This window comes from Crinia signifera, chromosome 4 (assembly GCF_055691185.1).
Source record: "Crinia signifera chromosome 4, ASM5569118v1, whole genome shotgun sequence".
Taxonomy (NCBI): domain Eukaryota; kingdom Metazoa; phylum Chordata; class Amphibia; order Anura; family Myobatrachidae; genus Crinia; species Crinia signifera.
In genome coordinates, this window is record NC_139220.1 from 216,351,990 (window position 1) to 216,378,464 (window position 26,475).

At 43.4% G+C, this 26,475-nt stretch overlaps 1 protein-coding gene across 1 annotated transcript in view; it reads left to right on the forward strand.

The window, feature by feature from the left end:
* MTMR10 (myotubularin related protein 10) overlaps positions 1 to 26,475 on the forward strand; it is a 77,871-nt gene that overhangs the window by 46,792 nt on the left and 4,604 nt on the right. The window contains exons 6-14 of the mRNA XM_083183765.1: positions 4,651 to 4,741; positions 6,492 to 6,648; positions 10,266 to 10,353; positions 10,555 to 10,643; positions 11,987 to 12,117; positions 17,450 to 17,519; positions 19,577 to 19,647; positions 24,008 to 24,177; positions 24,958 to 25,128. Coding sequence (XP_083039891.1) covers positions 4,651 to 4,741; positions 6,492 to 6,648; positions 10,266 to 10,353; positions 10,555 to 10,643; positions 11,987 to 12,117; positions 17,450 to 17,519; positions 19,577 to 19,647; positions 24,008 to 24,177; positions 24,958 to 25,128 — 1,038 coding nt within the window. The remainder of the gene's footprint in view (positions 1 to 4,650; positions 4,742 to 6,491; positions 6,649 to 10,265; positions 10,354 to 10,554; positions 10,644 to 11,986; positions 12,118 to 17,449; positions 17,520 to 19,576; positions 19,648 to 24,007; positions 24,178 to 24,957; positions 25,129 to 26,475) is intronic.

Sequence of the window (26,475 nt, forward strand, 5' to 3'; positions counted from 1 at the left end):
AGATTATGGAATTCATTAGATGGTTCAGGTTCTCAAAAAGGTTCTGGCACACGTGGTCTGTAGTGACTCCCAGCTATAAAGTACTGTGCAAGTATTGTGTTTTCACTTACTATAATGTACACTGCTGTGCTTGGTTGGAACATAGGGCAGTATTCAATGAGCATTTTGGCGATGTGCAGCGAATCCTGTTTAGGATTTGCTGCACATTCGCCACTGCTCGCTGCGTTCCGGAGCCTCGCCGGCTCCAGTATTCAATGAGTCAGGGGCTCGCTGCTCCTGACTGGCAAATTTTAACTCCAGCGGCGATGCCACAGGGAGCCCGAGGACGGCGGCAGGCAGGGAGATGGAAGTCTCCCTGCCTGCCCCAGAACGTTTGTGGGGGGGAGGTGGGCTCCCCGGGTGCCAGGCAGCACAGGCTGCCCCCCGGGGGTGCCAGCAGGGGACCGGGTATATTCACTACACCCAATCATGCATATGTAATGATTGGGTGCAGTGAATGAATATATGAATATCTAATGAGCGGCTCGGCTCCGGCCCCCTGCTGGCTGGTCTGTGTAAAAAATATATATATATATTTTTTTAAAATTAAATATATATTCATGTGCTTACAGCACATGAATAAAAATAGCATGCCCCTCCTCAGAATAAAATTCCTGATTTTTTTTTTTTACACCAAATGTAAAAAACAAAACACTTTATTTTAAAAGTTCACATTCCACTTCACCATAAAAAGATAGCGATTGCTACTCGTTGAATCATGGCGAAAAAAACCTTGAAATGTATTCGCCATCTGGTCATTGAATAGGGTGATTCACCATTTTTAGTCAAAAATTCACCTTACAGCACAAAATCGCCATAAAAACATGGCGAATCAGCCTCATTGAATACCGCCCATAATGTGCAGTAAGGTTAAGAAATGTTGTATTTGTGTATATACATTATAATAACTCCTGCAGTTAGAGGGAAAGGGGGGGGGGGTTTAATGTGGGATTCCGACAGTCAGAATCCCAGGCCGTTTTCAGTCCGCTCGCCTGCAACTCGACAGGTGGGATTCAATGTTCTGCCTGTCGAGTGTCGAAAAGTGGGCGTGCCGGCAAAACGTCCAGAAATTGCCATGAATTAGACAATCCACGGCCGTTTCCAACAAAAAAGATCCCACTTGCTTTAATGTTGGATCTGTTTTGTCTAAATCCACCTTCAATGCTGTCAATAGACTGTATAGACCTGGGAACGAGATTAGCATAGTGCCCCAATTGATTTACATATACCTATTTGTATTGAAAGATAACTATGTAATTAGGTGATACAGGTTGAGTATCCCCTATCCGAAATGCTCGGGACCACGAGCATTCCGGATAGGGGAATATTCCGGTTTTTAGAATAAATTGTTTTAGCCATACTTACCTGTCCCCTGAAGGTGTCCGGTGGTCCCTCGGTGTCCGCGCAGTCCCCGGGCGTCCACAGCAGGCCTCCGGCATCTTCTCCGGGTCTCCAGCGGTCCCAGGAATGCATTGCGCGAGTGTGCGCGCGCACCGGTGACGTCACCAGTGCGCGCGCGCACACTCGCGCAATGCATTCCTGGGACCGCTGGAGACCCTGGAGAAGATGCCGGAGGCCTGCTGTGGACGCCCTGGGACTTGGTAAGTATAAAAAGAGGGTTAGGGAGGGTAAAAAAAAAAAAAATTCGAATGATTCCAAAAACCACGGTTTTTGGAATAATTCGGATAATAGATATACGGATACGGGATACTCAAGCTGTATTGTATAGCTTATAACCAAATGTATTTATTTACAGTTTCTTATATAGCGCAGCAGATTCCGTTGCGCTTTACAATTGTAGACAGTGATAAAACAAACTGGGTAACAACAGACAGACTTGGAGGTTAGAGGGCCCTGCTGCATGCTTAACTTAAATATGATAGGCTTGCCTGAAGAGGTGAGTTTTCAGGGAACACTTGAAAGTTTGGAAGCTAGTGGAGAGTCTTATTGTGCGTGGATGAGCATTCCATAGGATGGGAGCAGCCCAATGAAAGTCCTGTAATAGTGAAAGGGAGCTAGTGATCCGTGCAGAAGAGAGATGCAGAGCCTAGTGGTCGAGACTCGAGTTGGGAGATATTTTGTGATAAGTAGAGAGATATAAGCTGGTGCAGTATGGTTAATAGCTTTATATGCGTGTAGAAGTGTTTTATATTAACCCTTTCCCGACCGGGCGTTTTTTGTTAAATTTTTTTTTTTTCCTCCTTGCGTTCAAATAAGCGTAACTTTTTTAATTTTCCGGCTATATAGACACATGAGGGCTTTTTTTTTGCGGGACAAGTTGTACTTTTTAATGGTACCATTTACTATACCGTATAATATTCTGGGGAATCAGGAAATAATTCAATGTGGGGTAAAAAGGAAAAAAAACGCAATTCCACAATTTTGCGCTGGTTACGGTTTTTTTGGAGTTCATAGTTCGTTTAAAATGATGGGTTATCTTTATTCTATGGGTCGTTACGATTCCGGTGATACCAAACTTATATAGTTTTCGTTACGTTTTACCACTAAAAAAAAAATAGAAAATTTTACGTTTTTTCTAATTTGCGTCGCCATGTTCTGCGGCTTATAACTTTTTTATTTTTCCACCTACGGACCTGGGTGAGGGCTCATTTTTTGCGGGCTGAAGTGTACTTTTTAATTAATACCATTATGGGATATGTGCGACTTTCTGATCTCTTTTAGTTACATTTTTTTGGGTAGGCGATGCGACCAAAAAATGTAGTTTTGGCGTTGGGAATGTTTTTCCGTTTACGCCTTTAACCGTGTGGGATAACTAATGTTATATTTTAATAGATCGGACTTTTAGGAACGCGGCGATACCAAATATGTTTAATTTTTTTATTTTTTATTTATTTTTATTTGTGAAATGGGGAAAAGGGGGGTGATTTGAACTTTTAATATTTTTTTATTTTTTTTTTATTTTTAAACTTTTTTTTTTTTTTTTTTACTTTTACTACAAGGCCCCCTAGTGTACTTGACCACTAGGGGGCGCGATCGCCTGTACTAGGTTCAGCCATAGAGCTCTATGGCTGAACATAGTGATTTTCAGCACTTCCTATTACATCCTGCCTCAGGCAGGATGTAATAGGTATGCTGACATGGCCAGCACAGGGGTCTACATTAGACCCCTGGCTGCCATGGCAACCGATCGGCACCCTCCGATCTCGTCGCGGGGGGCCCCGATCGGCGCCGGAGGGGGGCGCCCCCCCTCCGATCAGCTATTTAAGCACTGCGGGCGCTTTGCCCGCGGTGCTTAAAGGGTTAAACCGCCACGATCGGTGAACTCGCCGCTCGTGGCCGTGAGAGCAGGTACCTGGCTGTAATATACAGCCATTACCTGCTCTCTTTCAAGCCAGCTCACTCCGTGAGCTGGCTTGATTCCCCCGCAACCGACTCATGACGTATATATACGTCATGTGTCAGGAAGGGGTTAAATACAGTAAGATACAGGCAACCAATTGAGGGACTGGCAGAGCGGATCAGCAGACGATAAACATCTTGCTAGGAAGATCAGCCTAGCAGCTGCATTTAAAATAGTGTAGGAGTATTGAATATAGCCAAGCCTGGGGGTGAACACTTGATTTTTATATAGCTCTGGCCAAACAAAAAATAACCTTCCTGGCCTATAGGATGAAGGTATAAAAGCTCATTTAAATCTTATGGTTTTGTTAGTATTTCATTGCAATCACACACCCCAGTGTCTTATTTACATGGTAAAGTGTCCAGAATCCCAGAATAGACAAGATACTGTAGAATAGGCAACCATGAGATGCTCTTTAAATTTGATCCTTCCAGGAGTAAGGTAAGTCTTGTATATATGAATCCATTCAGGTATCTTTTTCTTTACCCCCTTGCTTAGTAGGTCACTTGCAGATAAGTGAGTATAAAAAAGCAAAAACATTGTGCATTACCCTTAAGTTTAAAAAGTAACACATTTTTTTGAACAACAATAAATAAAACATATATAAACAATTTTCTAATTATTCATGCTAGAGAAAATGCATGAAAGAGCACATCTGAGTCAGTCCTGTCTTGGGTAATCCACAGTTTGGAGGCCCTTCCTAGATGGTAAAGTGTTCTTAGGGCCTAAGTCAGCATGGATCGCTAATTAGAGAATTTGCAAATCAACGATTATTGAACGGGGGAATTGGCAACTGAAAATGCATGTGGATTGTAAACTCATTGGAGCTGCTGTTAGACAGGAAGACAGCGTTTGGGGGCAAAAAACTGTCATTTTCTGGGTGTGTTTGGAAAAAAATGCAGGCATGCCCAGATGTTTTTGAGGAAATTTTCTGACCTCAGTGCTGACCCTAGAGCATCAGCATTTTTTCAAGGCACCCCTAGATCAAATGCTTCTTATTGAAAAATTCAGAAACAAATATTAAATTGAGTCAATTGTATTTTATACATTTTTCCTTATGGTGGGGGACAGGATTTGCTTCTACGTATTTATCCACATGTTATGACTGACTGCCACCAGCACTGGTTTTGCCTGTAATATTGACCATAAATAAGTTGAATTGGTCTTGAACCACCAACCCAAGGCACCCCTGCAAGTGTTAAATGTGTAGTAGTTTGTAAATGTTATCTGTTTTGTTTGCTTTCTCCTAGGTTTGTCTTGCATTAGCTCATTACTCGCACCCAACAGATCTCCAGCTACTGTTTGCCTTTGAATATGTTGCCAAGATGTATCATAATCAAGGTAGGTTGTGCTTACGGGTCATCTCTTATTACAACTTTGATCACAAATAGAATGCAACTTTTTGTATCCTCTTTCTGTTTACTTCTTAACCACAAGGGGAATATGATGGTTTAGAGCTCATTCTTACTTGTGACGTGAATTTGGCATAAATGAATCTAAGAGCAATATAAATATCAGACTGTACTAGTCACCTGATTAGCTTATACACTGTTCTTGGTAGAACAGTCGCACTTCTGCGGTAAGCTGGGTGCACCCCCTGCCCTTTTTCATAGCAGTGCAGCATGCTCACAGGTCAGGATCTCCTCAGAAACCAAAATAGCGGTAAGCTAAAGCTATGCAAAGAAAATCGAATAAAATAGAACTTTTACTCTTTAAAAACTGTATTACATAAACTGCAATTTGTTTGGGGCAGACTATAGCTTGTTAGGGCCTTCAGGGGCTGGATTGGGTGTGGTATAGTAGCCCGACAGTCGGGATTCCGACAGTCATTAGTCAGATGTCGGAATCCCGACTGCACAGCGTGGGGAGCGCAATGAAGCCCCTTGCAGGCTCGCTGCGCTCGCCACGCTGCGGGACCCCCACGAGGGAGCAGTCGGGATTCCGACGTCGGAGGAATGACTGTCGGAATCCCGACTGTCGGGGAGCCGTCCGGCACCCGCTGGATTCATAGAGTATCACAGAGGAGTGCCGGTCCTTACAAACAACAGTCTATTGTACTTTACTAAAGGTGGTAGACATACTGCAATGTTCACAGGTCATTAAGTTGACACAAGCATTAAGTCGACATGGTCTAGGGCGACAGTCAAATGGTCGACATGGGTTTTAACTGTTTTTTTGAGCCGACATGTGCCGACAGGCGGTATTTCAGGCCCTACCATCCACTATGGCGTTGTGGGAGAATAAAATAGTTGCCGAGCGCAGCAAGGCACCGTGCCCGAAGCATGGCGTGCACAGCGGTGCTCATAATCCTGTGTCCATGTCGACTGTGTTGACATTCGGGTCAAAAAAACAGTGAAAAACCCCATGTCGACTTAAGGCTTGTGTCGACTTTGTCCCATGTCGACCTTGCAGTATGTGGACCTAGTGGTGTCAACCTAATGACTGTTGACCATCTTTAGGTCAACCATACAATCCATAACCGTAGAAACTAATGTACATAAATGAATTACAGCAACCTATAGAAACATGCTTAACATGATTTGCTGGTCATACAACATTTGTCTGAAACCTCTAATTTACCTACTGATCTTATTGTAACCAGGCGTGTATGATGCTGCGGAGTTGGAGGTGGGCGCATCTCCCAGATGTGTACCGCTTTGTATGTGTGCAGAAATGATTATTAGATAACTATTTTTGGAGTATTTTACGCCCATTTTGCTAACACCGCTGCATCATTGTTTGCTTTTTCTTATCGGACTTGCTAGTTAATGTGTCTAAAATGTTCAAGCACACTATTCTCTAACTTAATATAGACTTGCATAAGACCAAATTACTTATGCCACATGTTTTGTCATAAAGACCTGATGAAAGGACGGTTCAGTCATATAAAACCGCTGATCATATATTTCCCCAGTGATTACTTTGCCTGCACCTTTAATAGAGAAGTATTATTGTGAGTTTAATTGATTTTAAATTAAAAACAAATACAAGGAACAATTTTTTGCGTTTCTAGTAAAAGACCAGGTTTGTGAACTCGTCTTGCATTGTTTATGAAGTATGGATAAAATACTATGTTTAATGTTATTGACAGCTGATAAAACCAATGGCATAGATCCAGGAGGAGGAGATATTGGTCTGAAGACTCCATTGTTTGAAACCTACTCTGACTGGGATAGAGAGATCAAAAGAACTGGGGCCACTGATTGGCGGGTTTGCTCAGTAAACGAAGGCTACATGATTTCAAAATGGTAAATTAACTTTTGTAGATTTTCATAGTCGGTATGATAGTAATTACCAGCAATTTGTGAGTTTAGTTATAGGTTTTTTTTTCTGTTTTACAGCATTATCTTAAATTGTCTGTTTTGTGACTTCTCAAGGAGGAAACGTTTGATAATGTGATTGCCCCATGAATAAAATGTAAATGCAAGGAAGCTCTGAATCAAGACTAGCATGTAGTCTCTGAAACCAGTACTGCAGGCTTTCCATCATTATTATGCCGATGTGTCTTTTTAATTCTAAATTCTGGAGCTAAATGTTTCCCAATGTCTGACCACTGTGACCAGTACTATCTTACAGGATGCTCCTCTTTTGGTTCTGGCTTGTGTTACTCCATGTTACATTCTGGTCTGACTAAACTGAGTAATAGCATCATTCTCATTACTACATAGAGTTCAATGACCTCTATATAGTAATGCACAGTAAACGCCCACGTTCTCACTATTGCAGTACTGTAACGTGAATATGTCTTACAGAATACTAAAGTACTATAGTTTCCGAGAGTGATTTCAAATAACTACCGCTATCAAAGCCAAACCTTATCATTCTTTTCCTACCTTACTAAACAGTAGTACTCCGTAGTTATGCCTTCCTTCATCAATGCCATCACTTCAAACAAACTTGTTTTAACTGCTAAGAAGCAATGTGTTTTGGTATTCAGTGAGAATGTTGCTGATCACCTAGGCAGCATTTACAATGTCGACAGCAGATGAAAAAATTGATTATGTTGACATTCGTAATAAGTAGAGACAGGATTATATGCAACAAAAAAAGCTTGAAATATGCATGCAAATATGCATGAAAAATACTTTAAAATATGCATGAAAAGTGTTAAAATATGCTACATTAAATAATAAAAAAGTAATTTTTAACTTATTTATTTAAAAATCAGCATACAATTAGTTGCAAATAATCCGCAAAAATAGGACTACAGCATCTGCAGATGTCAGGATGCTGGCTGCTACAGCAGACTGCAGCGTCCAAAGCTCTTCTTGCATCAACTACACGGACCCTCATCTCCGGCGCTGATGGATCACATGTCAGCATAGCGTGTGAGGGCGGCGCAGTGGAAGCCTTCCTCCCTGCATCGCATACTCACTGTGACACAGCATTTTCTCCGCGCCACGTGATGTCACAACCCTTCTGCCCGCCTCCTCTGCTGCAGAAGTCTGTCTCTTGGTGTAAAGTCCCAGGCCAGGGGCAGGCAAAGGTTCAGGAGCTTCGTAATGGCATCCGCCTGACTGACTTTTATCAACATGGATTGGCAGCCTAGAGCAGTGTCAGACATATTGTACATCCAAGGTTCCCCACTCTGTGCACATATTGCCCCAGGCTGCACACTCTACCACTACCTGGCCAGCAGCAACAGGGCAAAGCAGTGCTGTGACTCGTGGGTGAGAAGAGGGCGGGGCCTAAAATATGCAATATCACTAGACTTTATGTAAAATATGCAATAACCAGTGGTAATGGGCATAATATGCAAATGCATATGCAAATATGCAAATGCATATAATCCTGTCTCTAGTAATAAGGGAATATCTTTTAATGTTGACATCAGAAATTTCTCCATTGTCACGATGTCCACATTTAGATCTAGGTTTGTGTAGGGATTGAGATGGAATTAGACTAAATGCATATTTATTGTCGACATGATGATTATCAGCATGGTTTGTTTTCTTACGTTGAGTGGTGACTGTCGACATTACAACCAGGTCGACAAGATATACAATAACTTTTCTTTTCCTGTATGAATCTACAAAAAATAAATGAAAACGACGCAGTTTTTGAAGTGTACTGTACTGGAAACATAGGCTGCTTCATCTCCGAGAAATTCGAAACTAATAGAATATAGCAAAGGGAAGTCATTTGTAGGTCAACTTTGGTTTATGTTGATTCACACACAACAAAACAATGCTTTTCCCATGGCATTTCCTTCATCTTGCTGTCCTGGTTTATGAAAAGTAGTAGGTCTCTTTACAATGCAGATTAACGCTAAGCGATTTAAGGACTTCTCTTCTAAGCTCTTTTCTTTACACCATATGCTGCTCATATGAGCAAATGATCTGAAATACAAAACAATTTCTTTTATCTAATGTGCATAATTCACATAACCATGCGGCAAATGGCACAGCCAAGATGTGTCTATTTTCATTGTTTAGGAATTAATTAGTAGTGTAACTCCTCGGAGACCGGTAATTTGACAGCTTGTCAGTCTGCTGTTCATGAGATATCTTCCACACTGCGATCACAGTCTCTCCACGTGGGACTGAAGTAACCGCGCAGCATATGGCAAGCTAATGTGTTTCTCCCGCCTCCTTTATTGCATTCTGTCTTGACCAAAATATATTTAGAACGATTTAGGTATGTTCCTGACACAGTGTGCTAAGGAGAAAATCTGTTTTGTGTTATTAGGAGTTTAGCCTTTTTTCCTATTTAAAGAAGCCATGTTATATTGTAATGGTAACCTTCAACACATGAATGGGGAATTTGAGATATATTTGTTAGGGCCAGATGTATCAAGCTTCAAAAAGTGATAAAATGGAGAGCGATAAACAGCCAGCCAATCAGCTCCTAACTGTCATGTTACAGGCTGGGTTTCAAAAAGTGACAGGTAGGAGCTGATTGCCTAGTCGTTCATTCCTCTCAGTTTTATCACTTTTTGAGGCCTGATACATCTTCTTTGTCCACAGTGGTGTACTTGAAAACGAATTGGTGAGCATCCTTAACATTCCCACCCAGAGGCTGGTAAAAGTAAGGGACAGTATCCCCTCTAGGATCCCTTCTGGTCATCCCATGATGTAGCCTGGTAGTACAATAACCACACATGTCATCTTTCAATGCCTTTTCTCAAACATACCCAATTATAATCAATTTAAGATCTATTACCCGTATTAATGCTCTTTTGGACTGCAAGATGTCGAATCTGGGCTAAAGACACTCCCTGTCTGAAAGTGCTCCAAAATGCCCCTCTGCCGTGGGAATGACCTAGCCTCCATGTCCGTTGGGCATAAACAACGATCATTTTCTTACCCCAGGGGAGTAATGGAGAGTTATTATCTGTGTTAACGAAAGACCAATAACAGGTAGTTACTTTAACAACAAAGTGCCAAAAAAAACTGTTTGTACTGCAGGATAACAACATATGGAAATTAGTGATGATTCCTATTCTAATACCCTATAGCCAGTAAACAATGGTAGTGAAAGCAGTCTGTCCTGTTTTTATAGGAGGCTCTCGCATATAAGATTGTACTGACTTTGCCTACTTGCATGTACTAGTTCGCTATTGAATTAAGGAATTCCGGTTTTAAATGCGATTCACATTAATTATCCTGTCCCACCAAAATTTACTAATCCTCTGACATGTGTAACCCAAAGAAAGTTCCAACGCATTAAAGATGTTTCAGTCTGGATAGTTGTATGCATTTGGAAAATATAAACATAAGCAAATGTAAGTGGTTACGGTCACAATCCTTAATTTCAATAGCCCTTTTTGGTTTCTAAGAGCATTTGACAATGACTGTAGCTATTAGCAATCTCAATGCTTTTTCATCCCAAACTATTACTAGAACATATTTGTATCTCTTTCCAGCCTCCCGGAATATTTTGTCGTCCCCTCCTCTTTGGCAGATACGGACCTAAAACAGTATTCATATTCATTTTTTGGGAGACGCATGCCAGTGAGTATGTACTAATTACACTTTCAGGTGATGGAATGCATACTGGGCTTCTTTATAATGATTTCACAGTTCTAAGCACTTTTTAAATGTTATTATTGACCCGAAAATAAATGAAAAAGTGTTTGACCTGCATTACCAGCTCTTTAAACAATAATAGTGAATTTACTTGAAGGAATGTGACCCTGTTCATGTTTTGTGCAGCTGTGGTGTTGGAACCATTCTAATGGCAGTGCATTAGTGAGGATGGCCAGCATCAAGGACCTGTTACAGCAACGCAAGATAGACCAGCGGTGAGCAGGAGAAAGGCACATACCATAGCAAATGTTACTTCTATCAACTGTGTCTACATTAAATGTCATTTAGTTTGCCACTACATTTGCGTCTGTATGATTCTATTTCTAGAAGAAACCCCACCCCAGACCTGTTCTTACAGTATTCTCCATTATTCCTTCGCTGTAGAAGCTGCAGTCTGGGCAATAGCGTTGCACTCCGTATTTGTCTGTATTAGTCTATTTATTACCTACAGATATGTTATCAAATATTACTGCTGCAGTTGCACCAAACATTCCTTCATGGTGTGCCAGGTTCCGTGTGACTCTGCATCTTAAGGTCCATACGCACTGGGCGACTATGCCCAGCGTGTATGGACCGCAATGATCGCGTTCATCGCTGGGGGGAAAGCAGCTCAGTGCATACACACTGAGCTGCTTTCCCCCTGCCCGGCACCATCAGCGGGGGGCGGACGGCTTTGCATAACGCAGCGCTATGCAAAGCCATCCTCAAAGCCGCTCATCTGCTGGTAACACCAGTAGATGACCGGCTTTCCCGGCGATGATGCGGGAGTGCTCAGCAGCACTCTCAGCTCATTGCCAGGCCATACACACTGGGCGGCTTTGAGCTGAAAGCCGCTGAAACCTGCTGTTTTGAGCAACTTTCAGCTCAAAGTCGCCCAAAAACTGAAGCAAAACTGCTTCATGAGACTGCACTGACACATGTATATTTATGTGCGACTGAGTCTGAGGAGTAAATTTCATAAAGCTTCTAAAAATGAAAAGAGGTGATGTTACCCATAGCAGTCAATCAGATTCTGTCTATCATCTTCTTGGATGCATTAGAGAAATGATGGACCGAATCTCATTGGTTGCTATGGGCAACATTTCCTCTCAGAGAACTACCATTGGTGCACCCGGGGCAACTGAGAACTAAGGGGCCCACTGCTGCCTCTGTCACCCACTTTTGGCTCCCCCTGCCTCTCCCTGTCACACTGCCATGTTGCATATTGTGAATTTGGGTTCCACCACCGAATTGCGCACAAATATACAAGTGTCGCATTTTAAATAGTTTGCACCAGGCCTCTAGTTCCACATGGTTTATTGAGGCTAGGTGTATGAGGACACATGTAATTGTGAATTTTGGATCTTCTGAAACAACGGACTGATATTAAAATGTAGATCTTTCTTGCGAGAATTGCGGGCATAGAAAATAACTACTATAGGAAATTCATGCTGCTTGAAAGCAACATTTCCAAATAAAGGGTAAATAATGCCATAACTAGCTGAGGTTTAACAGGTTTTCATAGATTTTTATCATGTTCAATTTTTTTTTTTAATGTTATTGTGCTTTTCTATCCTAGTATCTGTGGTGGAGTCACCCGTAGTCACCCGCTAAGGAGCGATGTTTACAAATGTGACTTGGATCACAGCCTCCCAACTACCCAGGATATTCAGGCTGCATTCAGCAAGCTCAAGCAGCTGTGCGTGAATGGTGAGTGGAGCACTGTACTCCCACTGCTTGATTTATATTGCTAATTAGATTTGCAGTATGTGTTTCTGTGCATGTTGCCCAACCAGTTACTATAAAATGGTTATGAGAGCAGATTCCAGTATTTCTTTCCAAAGTCTTTGAAGTTATATTCACTATTAATCTGTTTCATTTATTTTCCTTCTATGTAATGTAGCATCATAGAGGTCACCATGAATCGTTGTTATGCTGGGTACACACCAGAATGATGCAGATCGTGAACGGGTCATAAGAAGATCGTACGACTCGCTGACAATCTGCATACGATCTGATTCCGATACGATCGCGACCTGTACCAAGTTGAATGGTCATTTTCAGATCCTTTAGCACTGGATTTGTATGAGTCCGCACGCCTTGGATCGGAAATGGCCCAAAACATGCCCACTTTACATACAATCGGTGGAGATTGTATCTAAATCGGGTTGTTTTGGGCCAGATCATGCTGGTGTGTACCCTACTTTACTCCTCTTCTGTGTGTTCCTGTGCTAGTGTATATATAATTCTGCCACTATTCACTAATACTGAACACAAACAACTGATTAATAAAAGAAAGACTTTATTCTTATGTTCTCAACATAGAGAACCGCTTTTGTACAAAAGACCTCTTCATTTACATCTAAATGGCTCTATTGCCGAAACTCCTTGCTATTTGGTAATGTGCTAATAAAACAAGGGATGAATTGGTTCCATCAGCTGCTCATCTCTTGGCTTCAGTAGGTTGTAGCTAAAGTAAATCGATTGTTTTTTCCTCCTGCCGGCGTTACACTCAGTACAGCTGATGTCTGATCCACGCACACATTCCTTATTGCAGCATGCCTGACCAAAGTATATACACTGATTTCATAATATTATGTCGCCTGTTTATGTGATCGGTGTATGTAGCATAAAGTGCATTATGACCAAAGCACGGATCCTGCTACTTGGTGTATTTAATGTGAGAATCACCCAGGGGTTAAAAGAGAATTTGACCCCCAGTGTCTTCTGCTGAACAATGCTTGGACATATATATTGATTGCATGGTGATGACACAGGGTTTGATTGTGTGCGTGTTTGCTGTAAAACATCACAAGTGCCTGTGCCAGGTTCCATTCACTTAGGACATTTGGTATACTGTGGACAGGTTTGTTCAGTGTGACTTGTTTCATTGCACAACAATGTGCTGAGTAGCTGGAATCAGCCAGTAAGGCTTCAGGGCAACATGATCCTGTTACATACCACAGAGAGTTATTGTATTCAGTACAACTGACCGGCTGCCATTGTACAGTAGCCAAGCTTTAAATGCATAAATACAGCAATCCGTATATCATTAGCGTAGGCTACATTGACGTGCTAGATGGAGCTAATGACTCCTGCAAGCTGGGGGGCAGATAGGGAATGACACAGTATAAGTATAAGAAGTAGGTGTGAGAAGCCACAGTAAAATTAGCAGCCTTACACTTGTCCATGCAGAGATCGCATTTCCTCTTCTCAATGCTTGTTTTGCTTTTTCCACTCCTGGTTCTCCACATATTTAGTATCTTTTTACTATTGTAAACCAGTGTACTAAGAAAGGTTAGATCCGTGACTGCATCTGACAGCTAGAATAGCATGTTACAAAATAACTTCATATATAATATACATACCCATATAACATAGACTTTATGACTACAGATATTCATGTCTGGAGGCCAGATGTATGTGCAGCCCTAAACGTAATCATTGACCGTGTAGAAGATGATGCAACTGTATTGTAATGTCAACTATAATGACATAATAGGGGTGATTATATTTATATTATGGCAACAATCTGTAATAGTCATGCAGGAGAAAATTATATGTTTGCAGTACAGTATAGAAGTTCATGTAGGAAAATTAATGATACAGTCAGCTACTGGTGTTTTTACCAACTCCATTTCTAGTAGGTATTATAAATGGCTACACTCAGGGCCGGCTCTACCACCAGGCACCTTTAGGCAGCTGCCTAGGGTGCCAGGATCTGGGGGGCTCCACCAAGTCTGAATCCTGGGATAGAGCCAGTTAACTGTGTGGGTGCGCGGCAAAGCTCCAGTGGAAGAGCAGCGGCCCCACTTGGATTCCGCTGTGAACCACACAGGTGCTGCTGTACTTGCCAATGCCCCTCCAGTGATGTTAGTCCAGAGGATGGCATCTCCATTGTCTCTGGGAGATATGTCCCTAATGGGGCAGAAGGTTGATAATTTGCCTAGGGTGCCGAGAAACCTTACACCGGCCCTGGCTACACTGGAAAATATCCATCCATCTGTTATCCTGCACATACACACGCATACTGTGTATGCATAATAATGTGTCATAACAGGGAAGGTTAAACTTTGCGGATGCAAACAATATTTTGCAGGTAGAACACCTATCCCATATTAAACCATTGCTAGATTTACAATTAGTAGACTGCATATAATGATATAAGATTCTGATTCAGATGATTTTTCCTTAGAATTTATCATATTATCCATCTTTCTGGCAGACATTCATATTTCACAGCCTGTGTCAGCATATTAGAATCCACATCACCATCCGCTAATAAAACCAAAGGGACTGGCAGGTGTAGATAGGACTGCATGTGGCCAGCTCCCCCAAAATATGGAAAATACTCATTAGGTGCACTCTATTACAAAGGCGTTTCTGAGGAATGGTCAGGTATAAAAACGGGTTATATTTACAGAAAGGAAACAGCGCAGGTTTCTGCTGCCTGTTCTAATATTAGAGTGAACTTTGCATCCCAGTTGCATTGTGATGTGACTAAGGGCCTTATTCTAGTTCACTCTTAGAGGCAAATTCCTGTGCACTGCAGGTGGGGCAGATGTAACTTGTGCAGAGACAATTCGATTTGGGTGGGGTTTTTCTTCAAAGTGAGATCTATATTGCAGTGTAAAAATAAAGCAGTCAGTATTTTCCCTGCACAGAAACAAAATAACTAACCCAAATCTAATTCTACCTGCACCTGTTACATCTGCCCCCCTGCAGTGCACATGGTTTTGTCCATCTGAGAAGGAATTTGCCTCTAAAGGCCCCCTTACATTATGCGATTTGGGCACGATTTTGCCCGATTCGGATGAATCGGGCCGTGAAATCGTCCCAAATCGCATATGGTGACATCCCCTCCGACCCGATGCGCGGCCCCGTGCGCATCGGATCGGAGATGGGAGGTTGGACGGGCTGCACATAAGATTTGCTAAATCTTATGTGCTGCCCGGAGCCGTGCTCCCCCACAACAGGGGACCTACCAGAGTCAGGCGCAGGGAGCCGGGCAGCATCAGCGGGAGCAGGGGGGGCGGCGGCGCAGAGTACCAGGGAGCCGGGCAGGAGAAGACGCTGCAGCAGCAGCACTTAAAAAAAAAAAGGGCCATACAAACGCATAGGAAGCCATTCATTGGCTGAGACCTCTCTCAGCCAATCAGCGATTGGCTGAGACCTCTCTCAGCCAATCGCTCATTGGCTGAGAGAGGTCTCAGCCAATCAATGGCTTCCTATTCGTTTGTATGGGGTTTTTCTTTTTTTTTGGAAGTGCTGCTGCTGCATCGTGTTCTCCTGCCCGGCTCCCTGGTACTCTGCGCCGCCGCCCCCCCTGCTCCCTGCCCAGCGGCTTCCTGCCCGGCTCCCTGCACCCCGACCCCCCCCCTGCCCACTCTCTGTTTGCGGGCATATTCCTGCTGCTGTCCCCCGCTCCCATTGTCCCTGCAGCTCCCCGGGAGTGGCATGTGATAAATCGCATGCGATTTATCACATGCAAAACTTGGCACATGAAGTGCCATCGCATGTGATCCCTCCCGGGGAGCTGCTGGGACAATCGGGTCCGACTTGTCGTTATGACAAGTCGGACAAATGTAAGGGGGCCTTAAGAGTGAGCTAGAATAAGGCCCTAAGACACTTTTTCGGCAAGTAAGGCACCCAGTGCTTGAGTATTTTTTTTCTTATGCAGCATGGCAGGCAAAGAGGGGTGGTTTAGCGTGACTGCAGCAAAAACATATGAGGGCATATCTGTATATGGCAACTTGGGGGGTTATTCAGCACTGTTCGCTGGGTTGCACATGTGCAGGTCAGGAGTTACTCAAATAACTGCACATGCATACGACTTTTTCTTCGCTGGTCATTTGCAGGGCGATTGACAGAAGGCCAGCTTTTGTGGTTGATTAACGGCTGTTTTCTGTGAGGAAAAACTCAGACGTGCCCAGGCATTTTCAGGGAAGACGTGACATCAGCTCCGGCCCAGATCGGCCTGTTTCTATCACACTGTAGGAGTAAGGGGTATGGGTCGTTGACACTATTACGGTCGACATACATTGTGTTGACCAGTGAAGGTCGATTGGCCTTAGGTTGACATGCCTAAGGTTGACAGGGTCAAAAGGTCGACATAAGCATTATGTTTACATTGGGATGGTCGACAGTCAAAAGGTTGACATGGGCTTTGCGCGGTTTTTGGCCCGAATGTCGACGCAGGCGACATGGGCACTGAAAGTGCACCGCGTCCCCATGCTTTGGGCACGATGCCTCATTATGATCGGCTCATTATTCTATTCTCCCTCCATGCCATAGTGGAAGGTATGGCATGAAATACCGCTTGTAAGCACATGTCGGCTCCAAAAAAAACAACATGTGAAAACCCCATGTCGACCTTTTGACTGTCTACCTAATGCTTGCATCAACCTTTTAACCCTGTCAACCTTAGGCATGTTGACCTTTTTTCAGGTGTCAGCCTAAGGCCTGTCGACCCAATGTATGTTGACCTTAATAGTATTGTCCTTACGACCGTACACCTGGGTTACACACAGCCTGCACACACAGGAAAAGACGGTTCAGTGGTGAATGCGTAGCGGATGAATATGCCGCTAATCGCCAGTCTGCAATATTGTCGCTAGCCATTTGCAGCTTTGCACAGGGCCGTATTTCACTCTGGCAGGGCAGCTATCTGATCACAGCAGAGAAACGATCAGGTCTGGATTGTATTGGCGGAATAGCCGCCAATCAACCTGCTTTTGTTGGAAACGTGGCCAAATCCAAAAGTTTTTGGCCCCATTTCCGACAATCGCAATCCGACTTAAAAAAAAAGTTGGATTGAGGCAGGGAGGACAGCGCCAGGTGCAGCAGCCACCTCCTCCATTGCCCACCCGGTCCCGGCGCTAACTGGGTGAGCAGCAGTGGCCAAATCTGATTTGTCCGCTAATTGAATAAGTGGTTTCGGATCCATTTCGACAAATGAATATTGGAATGGATCCAACACTAATTGAATATACCCCTCTCTTTGTCTGCTTTTATTTATTTGTTTATTTATTTCTCCCTTTAGAGCCATTTGATGAAACAGAGGAGCGATGGTTGTCATCCCTGGAGAACACTCGGTGGCTGGAGTATATTCGGTATACAGGGCTTCAATTAGATTATTATTCATTGTTGAGTCTCCCATATCCGATATTCTGAAATAGACCTTTTTGTAGCACGGCTGTGATAGTGACACCTTTTGCTTTCTGATGGTTCAATGTAGACAGACTTTGGGCTTGATTCTGATTCACGCGCACAAGTAAATTCTCTTTTTACTGGACAAAACCATGTGCACTGCAGGGGGGCAGATGTAAAATGTGCAGAAAGAGTTAGGTTTGGGTGAGTTATTTTGTTTCTGTGCAGGGTAAATACTGGCGTTTTTTTTTTTTTTTTTTTAACACTGCAATATAGATATCAGTTTGAAGTACACACCCCACCCAAATGTAACTCTCTACGCACAAGTAACATCTACCCCACCTGCAGTGCACATGGTTTTGTCCATTAGAGAATTGCTTTTGTGAGTGAACCAGTTGTATCAATCTTCAAAAAGTGATAAAGTGGAGAGTGATAAACAACCAGCCAATCGGCTCCTAACTGTCATGTTACAGGCTGGGTTTAAAAAATAACTGAAGCTGATTGGCTGGTTTTTTATCACTTTCTACTTTATCACTTTTTGAAGCTTGATACAACTGGCCCTCATTGAAGTCACGTCACCCTTCTGAAAGGATAGTTTATTGGGTTCAGATGTATCCATCTTCAAAAGTGATAAAACGAAGAGTGATAAACAACCTGCCAATCAGCTCCTACCTGCCATGTCACAGGCTGGGTTTGAAAAATGACAGGTTGAAGGTGATTGGCTGGCTCTTTAGCATTCCCCACTTTTTCACTTTTTGAAGCTTGATACATCTGGCCCTTGGTCCCTCACAAATGATTACGTGCAGCCAGGGCCGGCGCCACCACTAGGCAGGTCTAGGCCACTGGAGGGTGGCAGTTCGCCCCTCGCACCCCGTGCAAAGGGGGTACCTGTTGCGCCATCTGGTGAGCGGGCAGGGGGGTCCATGCCGGCTTCTGACAGGAGCCTGCAGTGGTGTTCTTGCCGCGCAGTGGTGTTCTTGCCGCGCGGGTACCTGCGGCTCTGTGTATAAAGCTGGCGGTGGTGGGGGGTCCCTGCAGTGAATAAGAAATAACTAGCGCTATGCGGCGGTGCGGGAAGCGCTGCCGGGTTTGAAAACACTGGCCGCACGCTGATTGGCTGAGATTCAGCCAATCAGCGTGCGGCCAGTGGTTTCAAAACAGAAGCGCTTCCCGCGCCGCCGCATAGCGCTAGTTATTTTTTATTCACTGCAGGGCCGCCAGCTTTATACACAGCGCCGCAGGTACCCGCGCGGCAAGGACACCACTGCAGGCTCCTGTCAGACGCCAGCATGGACCCCACCTGCCCGCTCCCCAGACGGTGCAACAGGTAGCACCGGGGCGCCCCCATCCCGACTCGCCTGGTGCGCTCCGGTGCCTTGCACCGGCCCTGCGTGCAGCCCACAAAATTATTTCAGTATTGGTGCAGCCCATGAATAGTTGCCACTGCTGTGTATAGACAGTGTAAGCAGTACTAATACTTTACGGATGGAGTATGACATGCTGTAGGTTTCAGTAATGCCAGTGACTGGTCAGTATCATTGGTTACATCCTGTTATGATATTATTTATTTATATGGTACCACAAGGGTTTTGGAGGGCCTAATAAAGTACATAAATAAATGAAAACAATGATTTTACAGTACAAAGTAATGTAGGAAATTCTTAACACATGATTTGTGATGATGAGGAGCCATTTCGGCTCCTGACACACAATGTACAAAGCTTTTGCCTATTTTTATCTAAACTGTTATTGCTTCATATATTTATCAAAGTGTTTAACCAGTTATTGAATGTTCAGACTATGTAGGCACTAGGGGAGTGATGTGCTTGTCTGTCACCCGCAGTGGTGTTGTGCGCCTGATGGCAGCTATTCAATTGTTGCAAAGTTCACATTTTTCTTTTTATTCTGATGTAACAGCTGAGCCGGTTTAGATACTGTAGCAAACTTTCAAAGCTTGATATAAAGATTATGCTTGATCTTGTTATCTATTCATCTGACTCTCTTTGCTTCCGCCCTGCAGAACATTTCTAAAGCAAGCAGCTGAGCTGGTGTATGTCATTGATTCCAGGCATCTTTCAGTCATCGTACAAGGTGATTTTTTATAATTTTATGTTTTATTTACTGTATCTCTTAGTTCTTCTGCTACAATATACAGTACATTATAATGTATAAAAAAAATTATATTACAAATAAATATCACAAATATTTGACTAGAGGCAATGAACACTTGGGCCTCTCTGTGCAAGAGGTGGCTTCTAGATGGAGGCAATGTGTGGGGGCGGCTAGAAAATGTTTATCTATATAATGGATAAGAGAACTATGGCCATTTGCAGTGTTGACAAAAACCAACATTGCTTCCTCTACAGTTCACAGACCCAAAGAACTAGCGGGTGCCGGACAGGGTCCCGACAGTCGGATCCCGACTGGCATTTACCCGACAGCGGGATCCCGACTGTCAAAACACAGACAGCCGGGTTCCTGACAGCCGTCGGCTATTTTCCCTCGTGGGGGTCCACGACCCCCATAGAGGGAGAATAGAATAGGTGGCTTGCGTAGTGACCCACCGTGCCCGCAACGTGGCGAGCCCGCAAGGGGCTTAGTTGCACTCACCATGCTTTCTGGGTCCAGCCAGTAGGGATCCCGACATCGGGCTAATGACTGTCGGGATCCCGACTGTCGGACCCCTGTACCACACCCGAATCTTGCACTGTAGTCACTGTCTGCTAACATCAAAGGTGGCAGACTCAGTTGATATCACATCTGTGTTGCTGCATAAAGCAGCCTACACACGGGGAAATTTTGCTGAGCATGCTGGATATTCATTTCTGGGCGATAGTGAGGCTGTGCATTTCTGTCGCTACAGCCCCTACACACAGAGCAATGTAGGGGCATTTCCTAAGCTATCTAGTCAGATCGCTGAGAAAATGCCCTAAAATCACCCTGTGTGTAGACGCCATGGCACTGTACTTTACCAAGACTTATAAGTTTTATAATTCTATGGCACATAATGTTTCTGCACTCCAGTAGAGACTGACAATACAACAGTCCATTATTAATTTTTATTATTATTATTGTATTTTTGGGTTGCTCTTGTGAGCCAGCAAACTAGTATTTAGGTCTGACATCGGCTGGCCAACTATTTGTTCTGTATACCTGGAATCAGGTTTGGGCATGTTTTATTGTATTATTTCTCCAGCTTATCTGGGTTGTCCTAGTTTCTGACAGTCAGTCAGATCATCAGAAACAAGGACCTGAAAACATCACCGATTGTGTTACTGAGGATGGGGCAGGGTCATTGTCCTGTGAGGGAGGCTGTAGAGATAAGCAGGATGACACAGACTGTGAGGCCAAAGGTGCTGTGAGGTATCTGTCAAACCAAAGCAGGAGGAATGTGGTCTCATGCTCACCTTTTGTCATACAACCGACTTGCTTAATATGAAATATGTTATCTATTGTGCAGTATAGAGATGGGAGGTGGGCCTCACTGGTTGATCTTAACATTTCTTACACTTATATGCTTTTATACTTATTAACAAATGGTGAAATAAGATTTGGGGGGGAATTTACGAAGATGGGGGTTCTATTTCACATGGAATGTTGCTATGGGAAACCAACCAGATAATGGGCCAGATTCTCTAAGCTTCAGAAGTGATAAATTGGAGAGTGATAAACAGCCAGCCAATCAGCTCCTGTCTGACATTTTTCAAACACAGTCTGTGACATGGCAGGTAGGAGCTGATTGGCTGGCTGTTTATCACTCTCCATTTTATCACTTTTGAAGCTTAGAGAATCTGGCCCATTATCTATTATCTTCTAGAAGGTGCTAAATAAATAAGTAACTTCTGATTGGTTGCCCATAATAATAGCATAGACTTGTCATGGTGTGACACTTCCAGCTTTTGTAAGTGATGTCATCAGTGATGCAAAGGTCTCTTCATAAAAAATATATTATTAAAGTGTTTTTTTTCTTCACTTGTGGGATTTTAATAGACTGTATTTATTTACTTTATCCAAATCTGCAAAGCGATTATTAGAAATAGATTCTGCACTGCTAAACTTTCTAATGGGTAGACAGAAGTGTCTCGCTGGACCCGGGTATTGTTATGGAGGGAATTCGTCTCTCTGTGCTGAATACTGAGGGATTTCCCTCTAGCATTCCAATGGTCTTTGTGACTCATTCTCTTTTTTGCCAAGTCCACTGATCTGAGAGGCTTGTCCAGCTGCTAAGTCTGAAAGGGAGCTGGATGTCATTATCTTACTGGTTATGTCTGATCTCCCATCACTGAGGAATGCATCTGTCTGTACAGTAGCTGCATATGATCAGTGACAGAACTTTCTCTCCTTTTGTAAGAGTGTATTTGTGGCACTGAAAGTTTTATATTGATAGCAGCTCTTTATATAATGCTGAGAATATGTAGTTACTGAATACAGTCCTATCTGCAAGCTTATCTGACAGAAAGTATATCCACAAAGGCTGCACATGTATACGTGGCCTCTTTCAGGAGCTGCTGTTTAATCCCCCTGCCCCGTCCTTCAGCACTGAATTGCTGACTGCTCAGTTCTCTGCTGAGAGAAGTGAAAACCCTGGTTTGCCGAGTACATAAAGGCTACGCCACCAATGTTATGATGGTTTCATTAATGTTGTAGAACAGTGATGGCTAACCTTGGCACTCCAGCTGTTGTTGAACTACACATCCCAGCATGTCCTGCTACAGTTTTACTATCTAGCCATGCTAAAACTGATGCAGGGAATGCTGGGATGTGTAGTTCAACAACAGCTGGAGTGTCAAGGTTAGCCATCACTGTTGTAGAATTTAGGGGGTAAATTTTACTAAGATGGGATATCTATTGAAGATGGGATGTTGCCCGTAGCAACCATTCATCTTCGATCAATTATCTTCTAGAAGGTGCTACATAAATAAGTAGAATCTGATTGGTTGCTATGGGCAACATCCCATCTGCAATAGAGAACACCCCTAGGTGTATCAGAAGTGCAGGGACTGCTTTGGATAAATAGGTCATATGGAAGTCCTAATCCTACAGTGCATGATGGGTTTTATTCATTTTTATCTGGATATTTTATGATGCCCACATCATGGGCAATAGTAGGTTTGGTACTTGTTTCCTAGCACGGCGCCCGTCGGGGTTGATCGCATGCCTTAGGTTAAGGTACTTAAGGCATGCGATCAACGCGATGGACGTGATTTTCTGTCAATTACCAGCTTTAATTGCCGGTAAAGAGAAAATCGCGTTGATCGCGTTGATCAACGTGATTTTACATAGGGAACAATGGGAAATGGGCCAATATGGCCAGTTTCTCATTGTATATGCCCCCGCATGGGTATTAAGTATGCTTAATGTCCCCCCATTCTTAACGGCACCCCACTATTGACACCAACCCGAAGCGTGGCGAGCGCAGCGGTACGCGTCCTCCGACCTTTTCATACCCCCACTATCCACGTCGAGTTGATTTTATAAAGTGTGGCGAGCCCCGCGAGGGGACGCGTAAACCTGTGAAGTTATGCGCGTCGCCACGCTTCGGGCTCGGGCACTTTATAAAATCAACTCCATGCCGACGTGGATAGTGGGGGTATGAAAAGGTCGGAGGACGCGTACCGCCGCCCCTCGCGGGCTCGCTGCACTCGCCATGCTACGGGTTGGCGTCAATAGTGGGGTGGCGTTAACAATGGAGGGCCATTTCACCCATGAGGGGGGTTTGCAATGAAAATGGGGGGTTTTGGGGCTTTTTAGATTGAAATCAATGTAAAATTGGGTCTCAGGGATTATTTTACATTGATACCAATGCAAAAATCGCGTTCATCGCATGCGATTTGGTTGGCATGCGATGGGATCGACGCGATTTTTGCGGCCGCGATCAATACAATCAAAATCGCGGGTGCCATGCTAGGAAACAAGTACCGTAGGTTTAAAGCTTGGCTTTGAAAGTCTTTTATTATGTTTTAGAAAGTATCCAGTAATGTGCATAAGGGAAATAATTGAATGCACAGGGACTGTGGGAAAAAAAATGAAAAAGTAAGAATATATTTGACAGGGATGCGGTCAATTTACCTACAATCAAAATCCAGACGGTCAAAAAACAATTATTGACCAAATATGAAATTATTTTTTTTCATTGAAACAGACTTGTACATACTTTACCATCCCAGTGGACATGGAGGGGAAATATAATAGTGTGCCCGAAGCACGGGGTTCATGTCGACCTACGTCAACATGCAGACCCCCAAAAATATGAAAAACATGTGTCTAATTTTTGACCTGTCTATATTTTAGATGTAGTTATTTTGACCATGTCGGTATTTTGACCGTCGGTCAGTGGTTGTCGGTATTTTGACCATTGGGATTTTGATTGTAGGTAAATCTTACCGAACCCATTTGACAACCCCTTTTTGGTATTATTAGCATGTAGTGAACATTGTTTTTCTGCTCGTAGAAGAGGAAGGCCGGGATCTCAGCTGCCTTGTGGCCTCTCTTATTCAGCTGATGTTGGATCCTTATTTCCGGACCATTGTTGGGTTCCAGAGCCTTATACAGAAGGAGTGGGTCATGGCTGGCTATCCGTTTCTGGACCGATGCAACCATTTGAAGAAGTCTGATAAGGAGGTATAGTGCATGGTTGCTTTTCAGGGTCTTGTTACAGTACTGTACATTATACAAAGATTATTTCTACACTAGCGAAATACCATGAGCCGTCTGAACCCTCACTGGTGCTTCCCACTTTGCGCTGTCACTCTCAAATAGTAATGATATGGGGCCAGATGCACTAAGCTTCAAAAGTGATAAAATGCAGAGTGATAAACAACCAGCCAATCAGCTCCTGTCTGACATTTTTCAAACAGTCTGTGATATGACAGATAGGAGCTGATTGGCTCTCTGTTTATCACTCTCCATTCTATCACTTTTTAAGCTTAGTGCATCTGGCCCATGGTGAGAAAAGTGGGAAGGACAGAACAGTCCTGGTTCCAGATTCAGTTGTTTCATACATTGGTTTTAAAATATGTGCGGTCTGTCCATGTGCATATTAATTGAGACATTTCTCCTTCATACCATGCAAAGATAAAGTAATTAAAATATTTTTCTATACTATAGCCAAAGGGCATATATATAGGGTATATGTATACAGTTGAATGATGCAACTTTAGTGCAGACAGATTGTTTTCCTGTTACCCCTGGAGGTTACATAGTGGTACTGCTCTCACACAGGCTGCACAAAAGCCTTCCTTGGCCTAGTTACTGTTTACTTATGAATTAGGCAGTCAGCACTCATGTTTCGGTATACATAAAGCTACGTATATGTGTAATTGTTAGGGAACAGCTGAGTACATTGTGAGACACAAAGTAGGTCTGTTTGCTGTATTCTGAACATCTGTTTTTCTTCCCAAGTGTCCCCTGTTTGTACTATTCCTGGACTGTGTTTGGCAGCTGTTGGAGCAATACCCAGCAGCTTTCCAGTTCACGGAGACCTACTTAACTGTGTTACACGACAGCACTTGCATCTCGCTGTTTGGAACGTTTCTGTTCAACTCTCCCCATCAGCGTGTGCAGCAGAGCACTGTAAGTATGACTTAGCAGGTTCCTTCATGTTAATATTGAGGGTCTGTGCATTTATTGATATTTTACGCAGAAATTGTGTGTTCAGTTTTGAGGTACCTATAACAGCACGATGTGGGAGCTGAAGCAGGCTTTATAGTGGGATTGCTGTGCATGTTACACAGATGTGTCCACGCTAACCGATTCTCAAGTCATACCAAACTGCGTCGATAGGCATGCAACAGCATTCTGTACCGGATATGCATCTTAGGGCCTGAGATGAACACTGATTACACAGTAGCTGCCTCTTTGGGACTGTTGTGTGAAAATGTGTGAAAGCAGCAGCAGCAGGAGGCATTTTGAGTGAATAAATGCATCCTACATATTTATGTAGTCTGCTGCGGCATCGGATCACTGCGTGAACATTGGTCATCTGATGGCCGAGCTGCTCACGGTGCTGAGGCCAGGAAATCTGTGACTGATGCTACAAACCCTGGTCTTGCTACTACCAGAAGCGGAACACTGGCCAATGCAGCCCATCCTCAAACAGCCTTTCATTCACAGTGCTTTCTGCTGTGACCCGGTGAGGAGAGTGACAACCCCACACATGACACAACATTATAAAAAAATAGAAATGATCCCTTTTTTATATAAAACACAGACTCTCAGAGGTCTTCTATGTAGCAAACAACCCCTGCCCCATAAAACCATTGTAGTTTAACCTTTTCCCGTCCTACTGCTCCCAACTTTTCTTCATGTCAGATGGTATTATGCTTATGCTGCAGGAAATCAAGTAGTGGATTAGACTGTGTTTTGAGAAGTGCAACATCCAGTGGGAAAGCGGGAAAGCACAGCTCTGCTGATTGGCCAGACCTCATTCTGTAGGATGGCGCCTTTTTTATATATATTTTTTTTATATTGCCACCCCACTGTAAAGGTATCAGAACACATAGTTTGAGAAACACTGATCTAGTACATTTTTATAAAATTATAGCTAGGATCTGTTTGGTTGCAAGTAGCCAACATCTCCACTCGAGCAGGTTTGTAAAATAACCTCTTAGCTAGTCTATTAATAAAGTGTTGTCTCTCGGGTTAATGAAGGTGCTTAGAAATAAGAGTATATATCTGAAGAGTAAACATTTCTGGGCTATGCATAGCTGGATATCTAGTAATTCTATTTATACTGCTGTTGCCACTAAGTGTATGAATAGGTGGCTACTATACAACGTTAAATGTTGTGCTGCCAGGCTTTCTTCTCATAGCCTACTTGCGGTACAGTAGAACAAAATCTTACACCGTTCGCTATACACCCTGTGTTTCCACCCCATAATGCACTGCTCAGCTCGCTGCTGCTCCGTTGTCAACATGCAG